The sequence below is a fragment of the Cryptomeria japonica genome, chromosome 6 (genome assembly GCF_030272615.1).
Source record: "Cryptomeria japonica chromosome 6, Sugi_1.0, whole genome shotgun sequence".
NCBI classification, from domain to species: domain Eukaryota; kingdom Viridiplantae; phylum Streptophyta; class Pinopsida; order Cupressales; family Cupressaceae; genus Cryptomeria; species Cryptomeria japonica.
This window is the reverse complement of record NC_081410.1, coordinates 538,436,398-538,454,619: the sequence shown is the minus strand read 5'-3', so window position 1 is coordinate 538,454,619 and position 18,222 is coordinate 538,436,398. Positions and strand designations below refer to the sequence as shown.

Sequence of the window (18,222 nt, the reverse complement as noted above, 5' to 3'; positions counted from 1 at the left end):
TTCATCAGCAATAGACACAGTACTGAAACCATCCTTCTGGATCTGGTCCTGTATTTCTTTAAGGTTTTCCTGAATTTTACTCTTAGCCTCAAATATATTCCCAAAACTGGTCTTTTTCCAAAGTCGAATGACTTTTGAGCTTCTTAACAACTTTGAACATAGTCGTTCCCTCAACTTGGATACTCCACCATTTCTGAATATTTCTTTTAATGTCAGGGTGAAGGATCCACATTTTTTCAAATCTAAAGGGATAGTTTCTCCTTCTATTGATCAAATCAGCATTGAAGGTGATTGGAAAATGATCAGATCCAACCCGAATATGGGCAGAGAAAGAATAGAAGTACTAACTATACCAATCATCGGAAATGAGAGTTCTGTCAAGATACACTTGGATAAGGTCATTACCATTTCGCCTGTTAGTCCAAGTGTAATTGCAACCCTGTATCTCCAGGTCATTAAGAGCTTGGGAGTTAATAAAATCCATGAGGGCCATCCTACTTTCTAATTGAGGAGGATTGCCTCCAAATTTTTCCTCCTCTTTCAAAGGCATGTTAAAGTCTCCCATAACCATCCAACTAAGATTTTTGAAGCTATCCCTAGCCTGTCTAATCTTTTTCCAAAAAGAGTTTCTAGCCTTTAAGGTATTAGGAGCATAAATGCTTGTGAGAACCCATGAAGAACCATCTTTAAGGTGCTCAAATTTGATACAAGAAAAATTACTTTCCTGAATAATGACCTGACCTTTAACAGTGTTAAGATTCCAGATGGTAGCAATGCCTCCAGAAGCACCCTCAGAACTACCCCCACTAACATTACCATTTTTTAAGAACTTCAAAGATTCAACTTTTTCTCTACTCATTTTGGTTTCTTGAATAAGAAAAATGTCAGGATTGCTATCTCTTATCATATTCCTAATAATGTCATGCTTATGGGGATTGTTTAGTCCCCTTATGTTCCAAGAAATTATCTTCATAGCTACTTACCGATTCCCAGCTCCTTGAGAGTTTTTTGAGTTCCATCTGCTATGTTCTTGCTGGCCTCCTTGTCTCTAACTTTGTGGTTAGAGGGCCATCCTGGGGAAGAGGAAATGTATCTCACATCAACTTGAGCGATTCTGCTGGATTTCCTTATTAGAGATGTTGAGGGAGTTGTTGCTTTCTTGTTCCTATATTTTGGTTGCTTCCATTTCGTTTCTATCATAGGAGCCGTTTCCAGGTTGATGAGGATTTTGGAAATTTCTTCTTCATTACCCCATTTAGAAGTTCTTGAGTCAGTTGAAACATTGTTCACTGTTCTTGAATTCTGATCCGAATCCGAAAGATTCATACCCAAAATTGCACCTTTTTGGGTTTCTTGAATTTCAAAACTAGGTATGGCTAGAGAAGAATCAGTCCTTTCAATTTGGGGATCAGGGATCTCTCCTTCCTCAGGTTGGTAATCTCTTGCTTCCACTGCCTTGCTTTCATGTGTGTCATCCACCACTTTAGCTATCTCATTTGGAGGATCATTCTGATCTTTCATTTCCTTTTTTTGAGTTGTTCTTATGGGACTGGCTTTGGTTGTTTCATTTCTCTCTGCTTCCTTTATTGTGGGACTGAAGATAGAGTTCGAGGCTTCCTTCTATTCCCTCAAAGGAAAAAAATGATTGGAATTTTCTTCCTTATTTTCTATGTTTTTAACTTGCCACACCCATTTCTCTGGCATCTTCTGACTTTCAATCTAAGGTTTAAGCTTCTTGGGTTCTACCTTTTGCTTGTTTGGGCAGGATTTTGCCCAATGACCTACTTTTTTACAGTGGAAGCATGCAAAAGGGATAGTTTCATATTCGATATGTTGTTTCCAGGTTCCTAGTTTTGAAACTAGGTCGATTTGTTCCGGCATATCTGCCTCAGGGGCTACTCCAACACAAAACCTTGCATGGGTTAATCTTCTTTTTGAAGCAGTGACTAGGTCTATAGAGAGCAGCTCGCCAAAAGAACTTGCTATTCCAGAGAAGATACTTTCTGCACAATAAATTCAAGAGGTAATCCTGGAAGCTTTATCCAAACTAGAACTTGGGCCAGAAGAGAATCATTCATGTTTAGTTTCGGATGCCATTTTCTAAGAACCAGAGATGTCTTTCCTACCATCCAGGGGCTCCCGCACAAGATCTTAACCTTATCTTCTTCACATGAAAAGAAAAAAGATAGAAGACCTTTGGGTAGTGCCAAAACTTCAACATTTCCTTTAAGGGCCCATTTTCGTTTGACAAAGGCCTGACAACTTCAATGTTAGGGTGCCAACCCATAAATTTCCCTACCAAGGAGTTCGACATACTATTGATATTATGGTCCAAAACTTGGTCAGGGATGGAGATAGCAAACTTACCACCAGAAGGGTCAGAAATATTTTGTACAGGAAGAAGGGAGGATTTACCAGTTGGTCTAGTTCCAAAAAGGGAAGACCATTTCTTTTTCTCCCTCCCGCTATCCATGGGGTCATCTCGTGGAATGGGCCCCCCATTGGACCCTTCCCCCAAATGCCCAGATGAATCCACTATCACCTCAAGTAGAGTACCATCAGACTGAGAGTCAGCAATAGTGACTGGGAAGTCCGATGGCTTGTCCTTATCACCAATAGGACCAATGCCATTGATCTGGCTCATCTTACCATTCGAACTAGGGTTCCCGCCTTGCTGAGAATTTGAAATTTGGGCTCTCCCACTTCTTCCATTTCGTTACTGCCAAAGGGGGATATTGTTGACATTTGCATGAAGGTCGCATTAATGATATGTTATGTTGTCATTGATGTCAATTAACCGGTAATGATATTGTTGTAATGTTGTTTTGTAGCTGGTAGGAAGAGCTAGTGAAGGGAACTGTAACTAGTAGGTAAGTTTGAGGAGTGAACCGGTATTGCTAAGTACTGGAGAGTTGAACCAGTAAACCCTACCTGTTGATTTGATAAACCTTAACCGATTAAGTTTGGTGAATTGGTTATATTGGTTTATGATCTGATGATGAGTGGTAATGATTATGACACGTTTGCATATTGTATGAAGAGAGTTTCAATGTGTTTTTGCCGCATTGAGGTAATGCTTTTTGTCTAGGGAATGAGCAAGTATATTGCATGTAATGCAAAGCGCATGATGATTTACTGAGTTTGATGAAGCAGTGATCAAGGAGCGGTCAAGGCTTTCTTGAATAATGTGTAGCTCGATTGTTATGTAATCCAACGATCATACTTGAACTGATTTATTTGTAATCTATATGAGAGAGTTAGGTTTTTGTTGTGTTACCAACCTAATTGATTTGTTTTTAAGGTCAATGAGTTGTTTAGTTTCAAAGTTGGCAAAGTTTCAGTTGAGTGTGTGGTTCCCAAACCGGATGATGTATCTATAGTTTGAGTAAAGGCAAATAGGATCATGAAAAGGATCTGAACAAGCAAGTGTAGTGATATTCAAACATATCAGCAAACCCCTATTGTTTTCTAACAATTACAGTAGTTAAATCCCATAACTGGGTAAGCTCTAACAAGCTTGGTGTTATTCAAATCCTCTAACCAGGTGATCCATTAGCTTGGATTCTAAATTCTTTACAAAGGTTACTCTTCATAGGGTATTGCTTCTAACAATGCATTATAGTCAATCCCTTAACCGAGTGGTCCCTAACAGGATCTATTCTTAACAAGACTTTTTGTAAAGCTTTAACATGCTTGGCTCCTAATAGGGTGAGCTTCAGAAGAGTTCAAAATTCTTGTGAGTTCCATCTCACCATGGTTTTTCCCATTTGGGTTTCCACATCAAAAATATTGTGTCAAGTGGTGAATGTTTTGTGGTTATGATTCTATGGTTGATTTTCTTAACTACTTATTTCACTTTGATAAGTCATGATAACCGGCAGCAATATGAAATGAAGTTTTACTTATGTCAGTAAAAGTATTTGGATGTTTGTGAAATTTCAAGTTGTTTACTGTTATCTATTGTAACATTCAACCAGTTTATCTTAACAAATTTAATCTTGACAGTGATATTGCATTGATAGTTCCAAGTTTATTTTGAGAGATTTATTTTGAGATTGGTGAAGTTATTATCAATTTTTCTATCTATCGATTCACTCCCCCCCCCCTCTCAGTACTTGACTGGATCCTTACTCTTTCAGATCATACCATCAACAAGTTGAGACTCCCTACCTCAAGGAAAGACACAAATAACTTTCTAAGGAGACTCGCTATCTGTGATAAAGGTACATTAATATATGAATCAAGATTAATAATACTTCATCATATTGCCTCCAGCAATCTCCAAGCATGAAGCTACCCTTGAATATTTATCTCAAGTAACCAACTTCAAAAAAATTCACAACACACATTCTCTGCCTCAACTTTGCATCACGTACTCTATAATTTATATGATCATCTAAGCACTTTGATCGACACACTCATGCCACCCATTCACACTAATTTGATCTTCTATATATATCATCCTCTTCATTACAAATTATTAATTAGACCAGACAGAAAAGGGGGCAAACATAAGTCCTAAAAAGGGGGCAAACATAAGTCCTATCAAGTCAGCCACCAAACACAATTGCAATGAACGCAATTCGATCTAGGAGATAACAAGGACCTAAAATATCCTATTAAATCTTTCTAAGTAGTCTCAAACATCACACACACACACACACACACACACACACACACACACACACACACACACACACACACACACAGCCATAGCCATAGCCACACATCCTCCAATGTCGGCAACAAGGTAACGTGTAGATAAACCATGTAGCACACAACCAATCGGCCCAAAAACATATCTTCCTTGAAATAAATTAACTCAATTTGGATTCCCACAACCCAAAATAGGACCCAAATATAAATTAACACAATCTCCCAAGCTAGCACAGAACCCTAAGGATATAGCACAAGTAGGAGAACAACCTCTATCAACCAAACCATAGCAATTACCTTGAAAAGCTAACACTAAACAAAATGCAGCACCAAACATATCATCCAACATCATGCAAAGCACGTAAAGAAGTTTCTTGAACATCCATAAATATTCCCAAATACTTCTTTCTCACTATCATATCAAAACATGTGAGCCCAACACAAACAAATACAAACACTTCATTCTGGAAGGCAAGAAGACATAAAACATCATTATCTATTCTCGAAAAACACTTCAGCACCAAAAACTTGAACTAAGACAACACTACCATTACAAGAATATCCTCCAAGGCATAGCAACAGAAACAATAATTTGTAGAGAAATGCAGAGCATTTTCTGGACCAATCCTAATAGACAACTAGACTACCAACCAAATTAGCTGCAACATCATCATGTACCTCCATCATTAACAACATAATAATACAAGCAATAGCAACATCTAGTCATTAATGACAATAATTCTAACAATCTCTATCATCATATCTTTGCACTCAACTACACCATGTGACATTAATGACAACACTACACTGAGGGTTGACATCAATAACAACACTAATTCATCAATGGCAATAGCTACCAACAAGGAGATGTGTTATCACGTGAAGAGGGGAGAGAGAAAAAGTAATGAGAGGAATGAGACATTTGTCACATGCCTACGAATTTATATTATGACCCATGTGAACAAGTTAGAGGGCTAGGAATAGGAAGAAAAGGATAATGAATTAATAAAATAAATAATTTGTTTATTTAATTAATGGAGGAAAAGGTGGGATTAAGATGATTTAATAACTTGGGATGATGACATGGTGAGAATTTGTTTGCATCTCATCCCATCGAAGACTGTGATTATTCAAAGTGACATGGCAATAACAATGGCATGCTAGACCCTCCCACCCCAAGGACACTTGAAATTAAATTTCAACAGTGCCTCACGAGGGAACCCAAGACCCTCAAGCACAGGCTTTATAGTATGAAATGACAAAGAAGATTTGATACTGAGAGGTTCAGTGAAGCTGCCCATTGGAACCAATAATGATGTTGAGTATGTTTCCCTATTAGTAGGGCTAAAAAATGTGTGGAACAAGGACTGGATAAGTTTGACATTGACGTACGATCCATCTCAAGTCGGAAAGTGCCAAGCTAGAAATTGTAGATGTGGATCGATGGCATCTACGAAGCAATGAATATATTGGCAAACTATTCAATATGACATATATATAGGGAAGTGAATAAAAGTGCTGACTTCCTATCTAATCATGTGATTGATCAGGACGAAAGTGAGATTTTCTCCAATGAAGTGGAGGCGTGGCAGCCCGGATCACTAGCAAGATTGCTTGCAAAGGATATGGATCTGAACTGAACCAATAGACTTTGAGTTAGGACACTCCTCCACACTCTCTATGAAAAAATTGTAATCCTTTGTTTTAATGAAAGGAAGCTACCCCTAGGTAGCAATTTGATTTTAAAAAACTCAGATATTTTAATAACTAATAAATATATATTTAATTTTTACAAAGACAAGGTTAATGAATTAATTAATTAGATTAAAATATTTATCTGATAAATAGAGGAAATTATGGTAAAATAATTAAATAAATAATAAATATTTATTTAATTAAGGGTAATCTTAGGTGTCTACGGATTTAACATGATGAACATAAGAGAGAGAGGATTAAAATCCAACAATAAATAACTACTAACTCACATTTATTCTCTTTCATGAACACGCCATTAGAAATGGCATGAGACAATCATGAACCTTGAATCCCAACCAACATGCTCTTAAACTCTCATAAAGATATTTAGAAAACACACATAATAGTAGAATTTTCTAAGAGATACTACAACTCAACTAGATGACACAACCACCAATTTTTCAACAGTAAACACATGAATTATCTCCCACGAAGGATGAAAACCCTACAAGGGTTCTCTAACATAAAAGTTAGACCCCAACTAGATAAGACAACACTAGGAGGCACAAACCTCCCACCAAATTAGTATGATGATAGGTTATTTCAATAAATGGCATGATTTTCAAGGTGAAAGATGTCATAACCCTTGAGGTGTGACACTTGACAACAAACAAATGGCATGGGAAGATTGACCAAGCCAACATGAACAACTTCTATACATACAAATTTCTCCATAAAAATCCTTGAATAACTCAAAATATTTTGAATAAAAGGGCACTAGCATCTAGGAAGGACACTACTGCAACTCTGCCAGTGTCCTACATCTATTTTGGAGTCCTAGTTTGGTGATGGATTCTTGACCGAGTGCTAGAGTCCCTGAAATGCATTGTAGTACTTTCCCTGCACTATGTATGTTGTGTTTCCCACTTTTCTATTTCACTAATTTTATTTGTGGCACTTGTTTATTCCTCCTTTGCATGGGGGAAATTATATTTGTAACATTTTCTTCTCCTGTTAGAGACCTACATGTCTATTTTCCCTAGGTTATGTACATTCATGCTACTATTTTTTGTGGTACTATTTCTTATGTACTTCTTATAATATATTTTTAATATTATTATCCGGCTTAACAAGATATATGCAGTTACTTTATTACATGTATTTCTTGATTTTATGCTATATTTTACAAGACATAATACATTGTGTTATACCTTTTGTACATGACTTGTTTTAAAATTTGGGGGAACACATTTGTCCCCTAATACTACACATTGTTCATGTGCATATATTTTTATAAACTTGGGTGAAGCATATTTTCTATATGTAAGAATATTTTATTCTTTATAATCCTCGAATTGTATTTTTATGATGCATTGATACAATATGAGGAGGAATAGTATACCTTTTGTAATGCTTTTGTTGAATCTTTAATGCATAGATTAAGGGGTTCACAATGGTTCTAACTCTTCAACAATACTATGCATAGGAAGACTTGTTTTGAATTTCATGACCTCATGTTGTATAGATTGCAAGGAATACATCAATTTCAACTCCATGACCCTTGATTTTAATTTTCATAAATGTTGTGACAATGATTCTTTGGAATAATGCAAATGATAGAAGAAATTTTGTATTTTTATTATCATTTTAGTAATGGAGCTACTAATTGGTTGTGGAGTGCATTTGATGAAGTTGCCTCAAGGAAAGCAAATGGCTATCCAACCCCTAGGATGCACCAATTTATTATTGGTGCATTCTAGGAGCTGGATAGCCATTTCCTCTAAGAAAATTCCAAGAAAAATACAGATTGTATCATTCAATTGCATTCTTAAATTTTATTTCTTTTTGTAAAACTACATATTACTTTACTTAATGAAGTTGATACTAACTATTTGTAAAGTACATTTCAAAGAGTGATCCCAAGAAAAATATACATTATATCATCCAATTGTATCTTTAAAACTCATTTTTCTTAAAAAATACATGTTACTCAATGTCATAGTTTTCCTTGAAGAAGCATTATAATGATAGACTGACTTATGCTAAGATGGGGCAAAATCTAGAGTAAAAAGATACATACTTCATAGTTTTTCTCTCATTTTAATTATTCTTTAACTCGGGAATGCTAATCTTAAGATTAATTTGAAATTATATATTCATTTGTTCCGTAACGTCGTATGCTCCAATGGACGTATGATTTGAGGTCCCCGCAATCTCGCATATATTTCTATTGTGTTAATGTGGACTGCAATAAACAGAAAAAGATGGATATGACTGCTATTATTGTGTTAATTTTCTTCACAATTCTCTTCTTAAGACTTGCATTTGATTGGTGGAAGCACCGAAACCGCCACCAAGCATTCTTCAGAGAAAGAGAAAGAGAAAGAGAAATGGTTATAGTCTTAGAATTCTTAGGAGTATCAAATGAAGGTGAAGCAGCAGGATTTTCTCCGACTGAAATAGAACAACTCCAGAGCTTTCAATTTACTGCAAAAGACTTGAACGCTAAAACTAAAGCAACCAAATTAAGCTGCCCAATCTGTCTCGAAGATTTTAGTGATGGCCAACGTTTTAAAATACTACCAATCTGTCATCACTATTTCCATTCGTTGTGCATTGATAAATGGTTGGCTCTTAATAAAAACTGTCCTTGTTGCAGACTTTCTGTTACTATTAGAGCCTTGGATGGCAATCCATGGGAGCTGCTAATGAGATCATCGGAAGAAAAATGTGAGCCACAAATAGAACATGTAGAGGCACAACATGAAACAGAAGAAACTATAACTTCGTTCTCACCATCAGCTGTCAAACATGGTGGGCATGACAGTAGTCGCCATGAAACTAGTATAGCTATACAAAAGGATGAGGATTATTAGTGCTATTATACAAAAGGATAAGGATTACCAGTGTTACCATACAAAAAGATGAGGATTATTAGTTTCAATGATGGTCATCAGTAACAATGATAGATGTGTTGGAATATAATGTTCTAACAGTTTTACAGAATTTTAGGTCGTTAGAGTTCGTATAGGAGTCAAATAATAAATGTAGATATGTTTAAGTTAGTTGTTAATCATATCTAGTTTGTTGTCATTTCTATTAATATAATTATAAAAACTTGTTCAAATCTATATATTTGTATTTTCTCATAATAAATAAAAAGATGTTCTATTCTGTTATTCTCTCTTTCTTCCCCTCCCTCTTTCAATGTCTCTATATACAACGATGATCATGCCTTGCTAGGGCCTAGAGAAACATTGACCATCATCTTTCTAAAATTAATTGAAAAATTAGCTCATCCTCGCTAGTAGGATTTTGTTGAAGTCAAACAAATCTATATATTTGTATTCTTCAATGATGATTAAAAAGATGTGAGTTTGATGTTCTATTATGCTATTTTTTTCTCTCTCTCCCTATCCATCCCTTTCTATATATAATGACCATGCCTTGCTAGGGCCTAAAGAAACATTGGCCATCATCTTTCTAAGATAAATTGAAAAAATAGCTCACCCTACCTAGAATCTAAAGATTTATTCAGATTTATGTGTATATTTTTTAGTTAATCTTAATCAAGTAATGTTTAACCATTTTTCTCAATGTTTTATGTTTTATTAATGTTTTAGAATGCTTCCAATTACATATTATCTTTGTCATTTCAACCCAAAATAACCCACCTTAGATTAAAGTTTGGTTTGCATATTGTAAAGAAATAAAAGCATATTTTTATAAATAAAATGGTAATAATAAATGAATATGTTTTTAGATTATAGGGTTGTAGTATATGTAATGAATAATAAATTAGAAATTAAATAAATAAAATCGATTAAAAGCATATTTTTATAAATAGTCTTAAAAAATAAATTAAATGGTAATAATAAATGAATATGTTTTTAGATTATAGAGTTGCAGTATATGTAATGAATAATAAATTAGAAATTAAATAAATAAAATCGATATATTTAGATTTAGAGTTGATATTTATGCGATTATAATACATGGTGCAAGATGATTTATCACTATTTTAGACTGTTGAGTAAGGCATTTGTATGTTTGAATTGAAAATTTGATTATGAAAAGGTATAGGTTTATTTTGCATTAGAAAATCATGTTCTATCAAATATATACTAGGAAAAATTGTTTTGTATCCTACAAAATTATCTTTATATGCATGAAATCAACCTTTAAAGTTCTATGGTCTAAATTTTCCATCTCTTCTAACATCCAAATCTATAATAAGTGACTGGTTCTATTAATAAACATATTGAGTACCTTGCTAAGAAATGATCACATTCTCTATAATCAAAACCCTAGATGGTATGAATCTATAGCTTGTGAAAAATTACTAAAGGTAGAAAGCAACCATGTCATATGCCTAGATAAATTATTACTGTATGTAGGTGAAAATATGATAGCGAATAATTATCTTTATCTTTTGCTACATAAATCCTCAACGAATCCTAAATGCTAGATTTATCTTAGACAACATAATGAATTAAGATATTATCCTATTACACAAAACCTTAGAATACAATTCAAAATACATATTTTGTACTTAAATCAATAGGCAATGGCTAGTTAGAAGAGGATGGCACAAGCTCAATTTTAATGTTTGAGTTCAATTTGTGTCATGATTTATAATCAAGATGGATAATAGATATTCTATAGATTGAATTTGGAGTATTCAGATGTACAAAGTTAGAAGTGTTAAAGATAATAAATTATACATAAAAATACATTAGAAATATATTGGTTACTATTACATGAATTTTAAAGATTCTTAAATATAGATTATACATTTTGTACCATTACATATATCTAGGTTATAATATGAATTCAAACAATTTAAATTACAAAATAAGAAATTAGTGTACAATTTACACCTTCATTTACTTAAAAGCAATCTTTTCACAACATATTAAATTTCATATGTTTTCTTATCAAACAATTAATTAATTAATTATATTTATTAAATTTAAATATTTAAATTTTAAATGTTTAAGAATATTGCATAATATTAAAAAATTGAAATATTTTAAACCTTGATATCAAAATTTAGGTAAAAAACAAAATTTTATTTAAAGAGAGTTAAATAAAAATGCTTGTATATAGTTATAACTATAATAAGTAATAAAAGAAGAATCCTCTAGAGATTCCTACAATACCATCTAACATCATAATACTCAAAAAAGCATTCCAATTAAACATCCCTTCAGAAACTCATTTAGCTAAATAAGAAATCACCTTATTCCATTCTTTAGGAATATAAACAAGAAAAATTGAGTCAAATTTGGTGATCAAGTGAAGAATCTTCTTAACCACTAAAGACAATTTTTATAAGGACTCTTATAAAATATTATTATTTGAATGGAAAAATATAATCATGGAATATGTTTCACATGTAAACATCCTCCATATCCTCACACCATCTCTCTCCAAAGTCATAAAAATGGCCCTATAATTCATTTTATTATTAGAATCTAGTCCCATATAAGTATAGAATAGAGTGAACCGGTCCTTCACTATCACAACCCACGCCACTAATCCCCATAGTACTTGTTGACTCTTTATGCCACCCTTTTCTCTCCACTATTGTTAACCAATTTGAGAAATTTTGTGGCTATTTGGGTCAATTATTTTTCTACTATACTTTTCCTTTTCTCTATCCTTTTCTAATTCTCTTCTTCTACCCAAATCCTTATTTGTGGTTCTATTGCATATCTATAGTATTCTATTTTTGTCAATTTACTTCAGTTTCTCAAATACTTGCTCTAGATTCGACTATACAAATTCAATACATTTTCAACTCAAACAAAAGAGTAATAAGGCTTAAATCAACTTTCAACCCTCTTCCTAATAGAATTGAGGTTAGATCTATTGGTTTTATCCTCCTTTTAATGTGATGTGCATATGAAAATTAGTTCATTTCCTAGTTTACAAAGCATAACTTGTGAAACCCTAATTTTCCATACAAAACATTTTGGTGAGCCCAACTTCTTTGGTGCTAGTTTTTTATTTATTGTCTCAAGTCTTATTTATATGCAATTTAATATTAATTTTTTCACTCAAAAATCACATTTATAATTGAAGTACATAAATTTAGTGATTAATTTCATAAAAACCCTAATTTATTAAGTTATAAAATTGACTTGCAGGTTGCATTAATTTTTCAGTTGTGTTTTCAAATTTGATTGTTATGATAGGCTATTTTATATTTATATGCATCTAATATTCAATATCATAATTTACAGTGTTCAATTTATTTTTTATTCAATCATTTTTGCAAAGAATTGCATTACTTAATCATAGTTTTCAATCTTTGCATTCAATTTACCTCCTTTGTGGATGATTTTTGTTACCCTTAGTCCTACATACAATATTCCTTGAGAATAAGTTGTAAGCTTAAGGCTTCCCAAGGTTTAAACGCAAAGGATATGGAGCCTCAGTTGGATAACTTATTCCATATGAATGTTGGTGTTTCCTCCAATCCAACAAATGTCATCACTTATCCTCATTCTTCTCATACTTATCATGATGTGGATGAATAACTAACTAGGGTTACTATTGACCAATTGGAGAAGATTGATAATGAATTTGATAATCTTCAACAATGGATGGGTCAACAATACCTAGATAGTGAGGCAATCCCCTTTATTGAAGGATTCAAAAAATGGTGCAAAATGATAAGATAGGTGTGGATTTTTTGTGTGGTCTTCCTCCTATTGTTGATACTAATATTATGCCAATCAAAACTTGTACTGAAATCCTTGGTTATTTTCAACCCACTAGCGAAGTTAACCATTCCATTCCTATGCCTACATCCTTTCCTAGTGTGCCTACATTTACATCTTCTATCATGACTACAACTCCCACACAAAATGTTAATCCTACACATGTTAGTCATGGGGGTAATCCTATTAATTAATATTTTTACATACCTCCTTCCATGTGTATGATCTAAAGGTCTTGAGTAGTTACAATAGGATCTAAAGGTCTTGGGACATTCACATCAACATCATCCCACAAATCTCAATCTATTAGCAGATCCTCCATCTTCAACTTCCACATCTCAAAATTACTTTCAAAATATTTATCCACCTCTATTCTCCTTGATGAACTTGTCATCTAAAAATTCCTACAACAAGATCAACAAGTATCTTCTACACAAGCTTGCGCTCAAATCTGGATTAGTTCAAAAAACCCAACAACCCACAACTAAAAATAAAAGAGATCAAGATTTGATACCACTTGTAAGAAAGTTAAGTAGCTAAGCATATTCATACACTAACCTTGAGAGGAGGGTAATGCCAATTTTTATAGATCACTACAATAGTTACTTAAACTTAACAAAAATAAACATAAATAGCATGCATACCACAACACAATGATTTACGTGAGCAAACCCCTTTTGAGAGAAAAACCCCACACTCCACAAACCATCCAATATATTATTTAAATTTCAATAACAGATTATAATATACTTGCAAAGCAAGATTTTCATAGGATTATCACCAACCAAAGACTTAGAGGTAACTTAATAGCTATGAGACTCTTCCACCCAACCTCCATCTTGCTCACCTCATATATAGGAGATAAAATATATGATACCGTCAAACAATATTACAAAACCATGGGCTAAAACCACCCAATAAAGTGGAACTCATCTTATCTCCAATCCTAGATGCCCTTTGATGTGTCAAAACACACATCAAAACATTTGCCTCCCTTTTATAGTTCATTTATGTATTTGATGCATTTTTATATCTCCTATTTCAGGAGATCCAACTTTCGGAGGCCATAATTTTTGAATAGGGTGTCTGATTGATGAACCATTTCAAGCGTCAAAAATCTCACAACATACTCTATCAAACTATAGCTTGATATGCCAATAATAGACACTTCACATTATTTTGGAGCCTCTAAAGCCCTCAAAATTGACTCTTAAACTTTTGTTCACAACTTTCAAAAATGAAAACTTTAATATAGATTCAAATATAGACATGATCTTGCAACGAAAATTTACCAGCATACTTATCTATCCAATCAAAAGCTTTGAGGAAATTTTTGGACCAATTCATGCCCAAATAAAAACTTACTATAAATAGTAACCTTATGTAGATGCAAGTTTGAGACACCATTTTCCTAATAGGTATTTTATTACCTAGATGATATTTAACATGTAATTGAATTGATCAAGATTTATTTAATTGTTCAGATCAATGTCTAATCATAGTTGTTTGTAATAATGTTGCTAATGAGTTAACCAAACATTTTAATTGTAACAAATACCAAAAAATATTGCCCACATCATCACATTTCAGTTCCATGATGTTTTGTATCATGAATGCACCAATTTGTGACAAAGATCATCCCTAGAAAGGTAAAAAAAATCATTGTTTTCACTATATCATACTTGGTATTATGCTCATCATTAGTTGATTTTTCTTTTACCTACACTAATGTTTGTTACTACTTGAAATCTCCAAGTTCCAAAACTAAACGTTGTTTGCACCATTGAAAGTACATGAGTATGGTGACATTGTTTATAGACTTGATGATAAAAAGGTGTGTTGTTAGCTACATGATACTTAACACATAATTGAATTAATCAAAGATTTATTTAATTTGTTTATATCAACGTCTAATTGCATTTCTTTCTAATAATGTTGTTGATGATTTTACCACACATTTTAAACTTGAACGTTTAATAAAACATAATGTTGTTTGTTGTTCACAAACAAAACCATTTGATTGCACATGTATTATCTATCATTCCAAATGAAACTTACTATAAGAAAGGCATTTATGAACTTAGAAAGGTACTTTCATTTGATTTTATTTTTGGCATCTTTTTGCCACTATGTTTAGCTTTTTCATGTGATTGCAAGTTTGGTTGTTAACAAGTGTGAAGACATATTGATAGATTAGACTTACTTCATAGAGAATTATTAGTCATAATCCAAGTATGCTTATAACTATGCATAATCCAGGTACTCTTTAGAGTGTATTGCACTCTAAGTTACCACTAAGTCTTCACACTTGCTAAGATGAAAGGTTGCAATAAAAAGAAAACCTTCTCATAAAGAGAAGACGACATAACTTACTGATTTTGTCACTATATTCAGCTTTTGCATGTTACTCTTATTGATTTTTGTCACTATATTTAGCTCTTCCATGTTATCCTTCACAAAGTAAATAGGACATAATTTCCTAGTTTTATCACTATATTTAGTTTTAAAAAATTCAAATTTTCTACGTATTTCCTATTTGTGTGTTATCACTTGTGTTTTCAATCAGACCGACTTTTCCACTATATTCACCTTTCCAAGTGCAATACAATTTACACAATTTAGTTGTCTTGCATGATCATTTATTGTTGGCCCAAGAAATTGCACTATGCCAGCTCTTCTGATTACTACATCAAATGCTTGTATCTACTTCTCAAGTGTGGGATTTATTATTTTGGAAACATTCTTAATAAATAGTACAAGACATAACTTAATGATTATCTCACTATGTTTAGCTTTTCTATATTATTGCAGGCTTGATTATTAACAAGTTTGAAGACATATTGGTATATTAGGCTTGATTAGGTATGCTTATATTCTTATAAAGAATGAGACACATAACTTATTGACTTTGTCACTGTATTCAACTTTCCCATATTATTCTTACTAATTTTGTCACAATATTCAGCTTTCCCATGTTATTCCTGATAAATAACACAACTTCTCTTGATTTCCTGTAGTGTGTACTCCTTACTAACATTGTCATTTATTTCCTTGTATGTGAAACAAGATTTCTAAGATATTGCAGATATCCACTACCTTTACAGCTTATTTTAATTACATTAGATTGAGCAATTCCAACACTTACTATCAAACTTCCTTGCTTTGATTGTTGTTTGTCACAAGGTAAATGTTCTCTTTTATTTTTGTCATCTTTAATCCTGTGAACTGTCTATTATGTAGTCATTATAAGGTAGAATTATGGATTGTATGCTTATATTTTTCTTTTCATATAATTTACTTTTCTTTTAATATAGATATATAAATAAGTATATATAGAAATACAGATGATTCTCATGAAAAGTGTGATGAATCTATAGCCCCACCATATTAAATGCATTGCCTAATACATTTGACTCTTCCAAGTCAAACATATTTTTTGTTACTTTTCTATGTTTCTATTTGTTTTAAGATGCGATCAAATTAATTATTCACCTTTCCAGCAAAGATTCCCTTGCATTTATCTTTTCCATATTATTCTTACTAATGTAACAATGCTACCAATGATTTTTTGGACACATATTTTGATCTTCAATGTTTAATTAAATGTAATGTTGTTTGTTGTTCATAGACAGAACCACTTGATTGCACATGTATTATCTATCATTCCAAATGTAGCTTACTATAAGCAAGCAACTTATTAACTTAAAAGGTACTATTGACATTTTTTGTGTCAGCCTTAACCATGTAAACAACCGATCTGAGTTAACCTAATGGCTAAACCTTGTATTCTTCCCCAGGGGCCTAAACCCTAAGCCCTTAAGGCATTGTTCGCCTTGGTCTCCTTTCGGCCTTGTTCTATTTTGTTGTTGACTGGCTCAGGCAATCATATCACTTAAACACCACTGGTCGGAGTATCCCTTATTCATCCTAGAACCAGCCCCATTTTACTTGCTATGAGTAGTTGGGAGGCTTATAGGGTTAATTAATACATAGGTCGCAAGGTTCACAGTAGTTAAGGTGAACCATCGGTTAACCTTGTGCTACTATGATGAACCATTGGAGGTTACTGTAAGCTACTATTTGTATCATCACAATGGTTAGGAACAATTCTATTTCAAGTCATGATCTTTCGATCGACAGGTAGCAGTTAATTTGATGCTATTCACATCTCTGTGGGGTCTATGTAACCATTTTGAGCTATCATACAATCTCGCAAGATCCTGCCATGTGTCCAATTTGATTAGTGAAATGATGGGTTCAGTATAGAGGTGGAACCAACAGAGTTTCACATGTGTGGGATAGCCATCAGATTTCACATGAATGGAGGATCCAGTGGCGAAAATTCAATTTTGTGAATATGAATGTTAGTTTTCAAACAGGTGTCATGGTGGTTGCCGACTTGATGGTTGAAAATTAGTTTTCGACTTGGTTGGTGACCTAAATCTAATCTGATTGTGTTCCAGCCACCCCTAGTCAATGCAAAGTGATTTCCATTACTCCATCTAGACTTTGCAGACATTTCTTAAGGATATCCATGCCCATTTATGGCACATAGAAGACTTTTTGGCCTAACAGAGAATATTTGATGCCATCAAAATGCAGAACTCCCCTAATTTTTTAGGAGATATTGTTCCTTCCCAGTCATAGTTCCGTCTCAAGACTCCTCACCAGCTCTATAGGATATTTTCAGACAAACAACAATCAAATCCAATCTAATTTTCTCCACCTATAACCTAATCTTAGTTGGTTAGAGTTTCCAAAATCAATGTAAACCAAAGTTATGCCTAACCTATAAAGGTAATTTTGTATGATTTTATGTGTCTTCTCCCTTTTTCTCTTACAGAAGTCTTCGGTCTGTAATTGTAATTGCCTTGTATTTATGTTAATAAAGTTATCTATTTTGCCTTATCTTTGTTGTCAAATACATCATGTATTTTTCACCTTTTACTTGTAATCTTCCTTTCTCTATTTTTCCAAAATTTTAGATTGTGTTAAATGTGCTTATGGGATTCAAAGTTATTTTAGGATAACTTTGAATCCCTCTTAGCATCATATTATGTTCCAACCTTTCTGATTTTCCTTGGAGACAACTGATAGATTGAGATTTTGTGCATGTCCTCAGGTGGTTTTATTTATGTCTTGT

The 18,222-nt window shown here is 33.2% G+C and overlaps 1 protein-coding gene across 1 annotated transcript; it reads left to right on the top strand.

The window, feature by feature from the left end:
• The first annotated feature begins 8,615 nt into the window (after positions 1-8,615).
• On the top strand, positions 8,616-9,227 carry LOC131030240 (probable E3 ubiquitin-protein ligase ATL44). The gene has a single exon (XM_057960966.1). The coding sequence runs from the start codon at positions 8,616-8,618 to the stop codon at positions 9,225-9,227; it is 612 nt and encodes a 203-aa protein (XP_057816949.1).
• Positions 9,228-18,222: the final 8,995 nt, after the last annotated feature.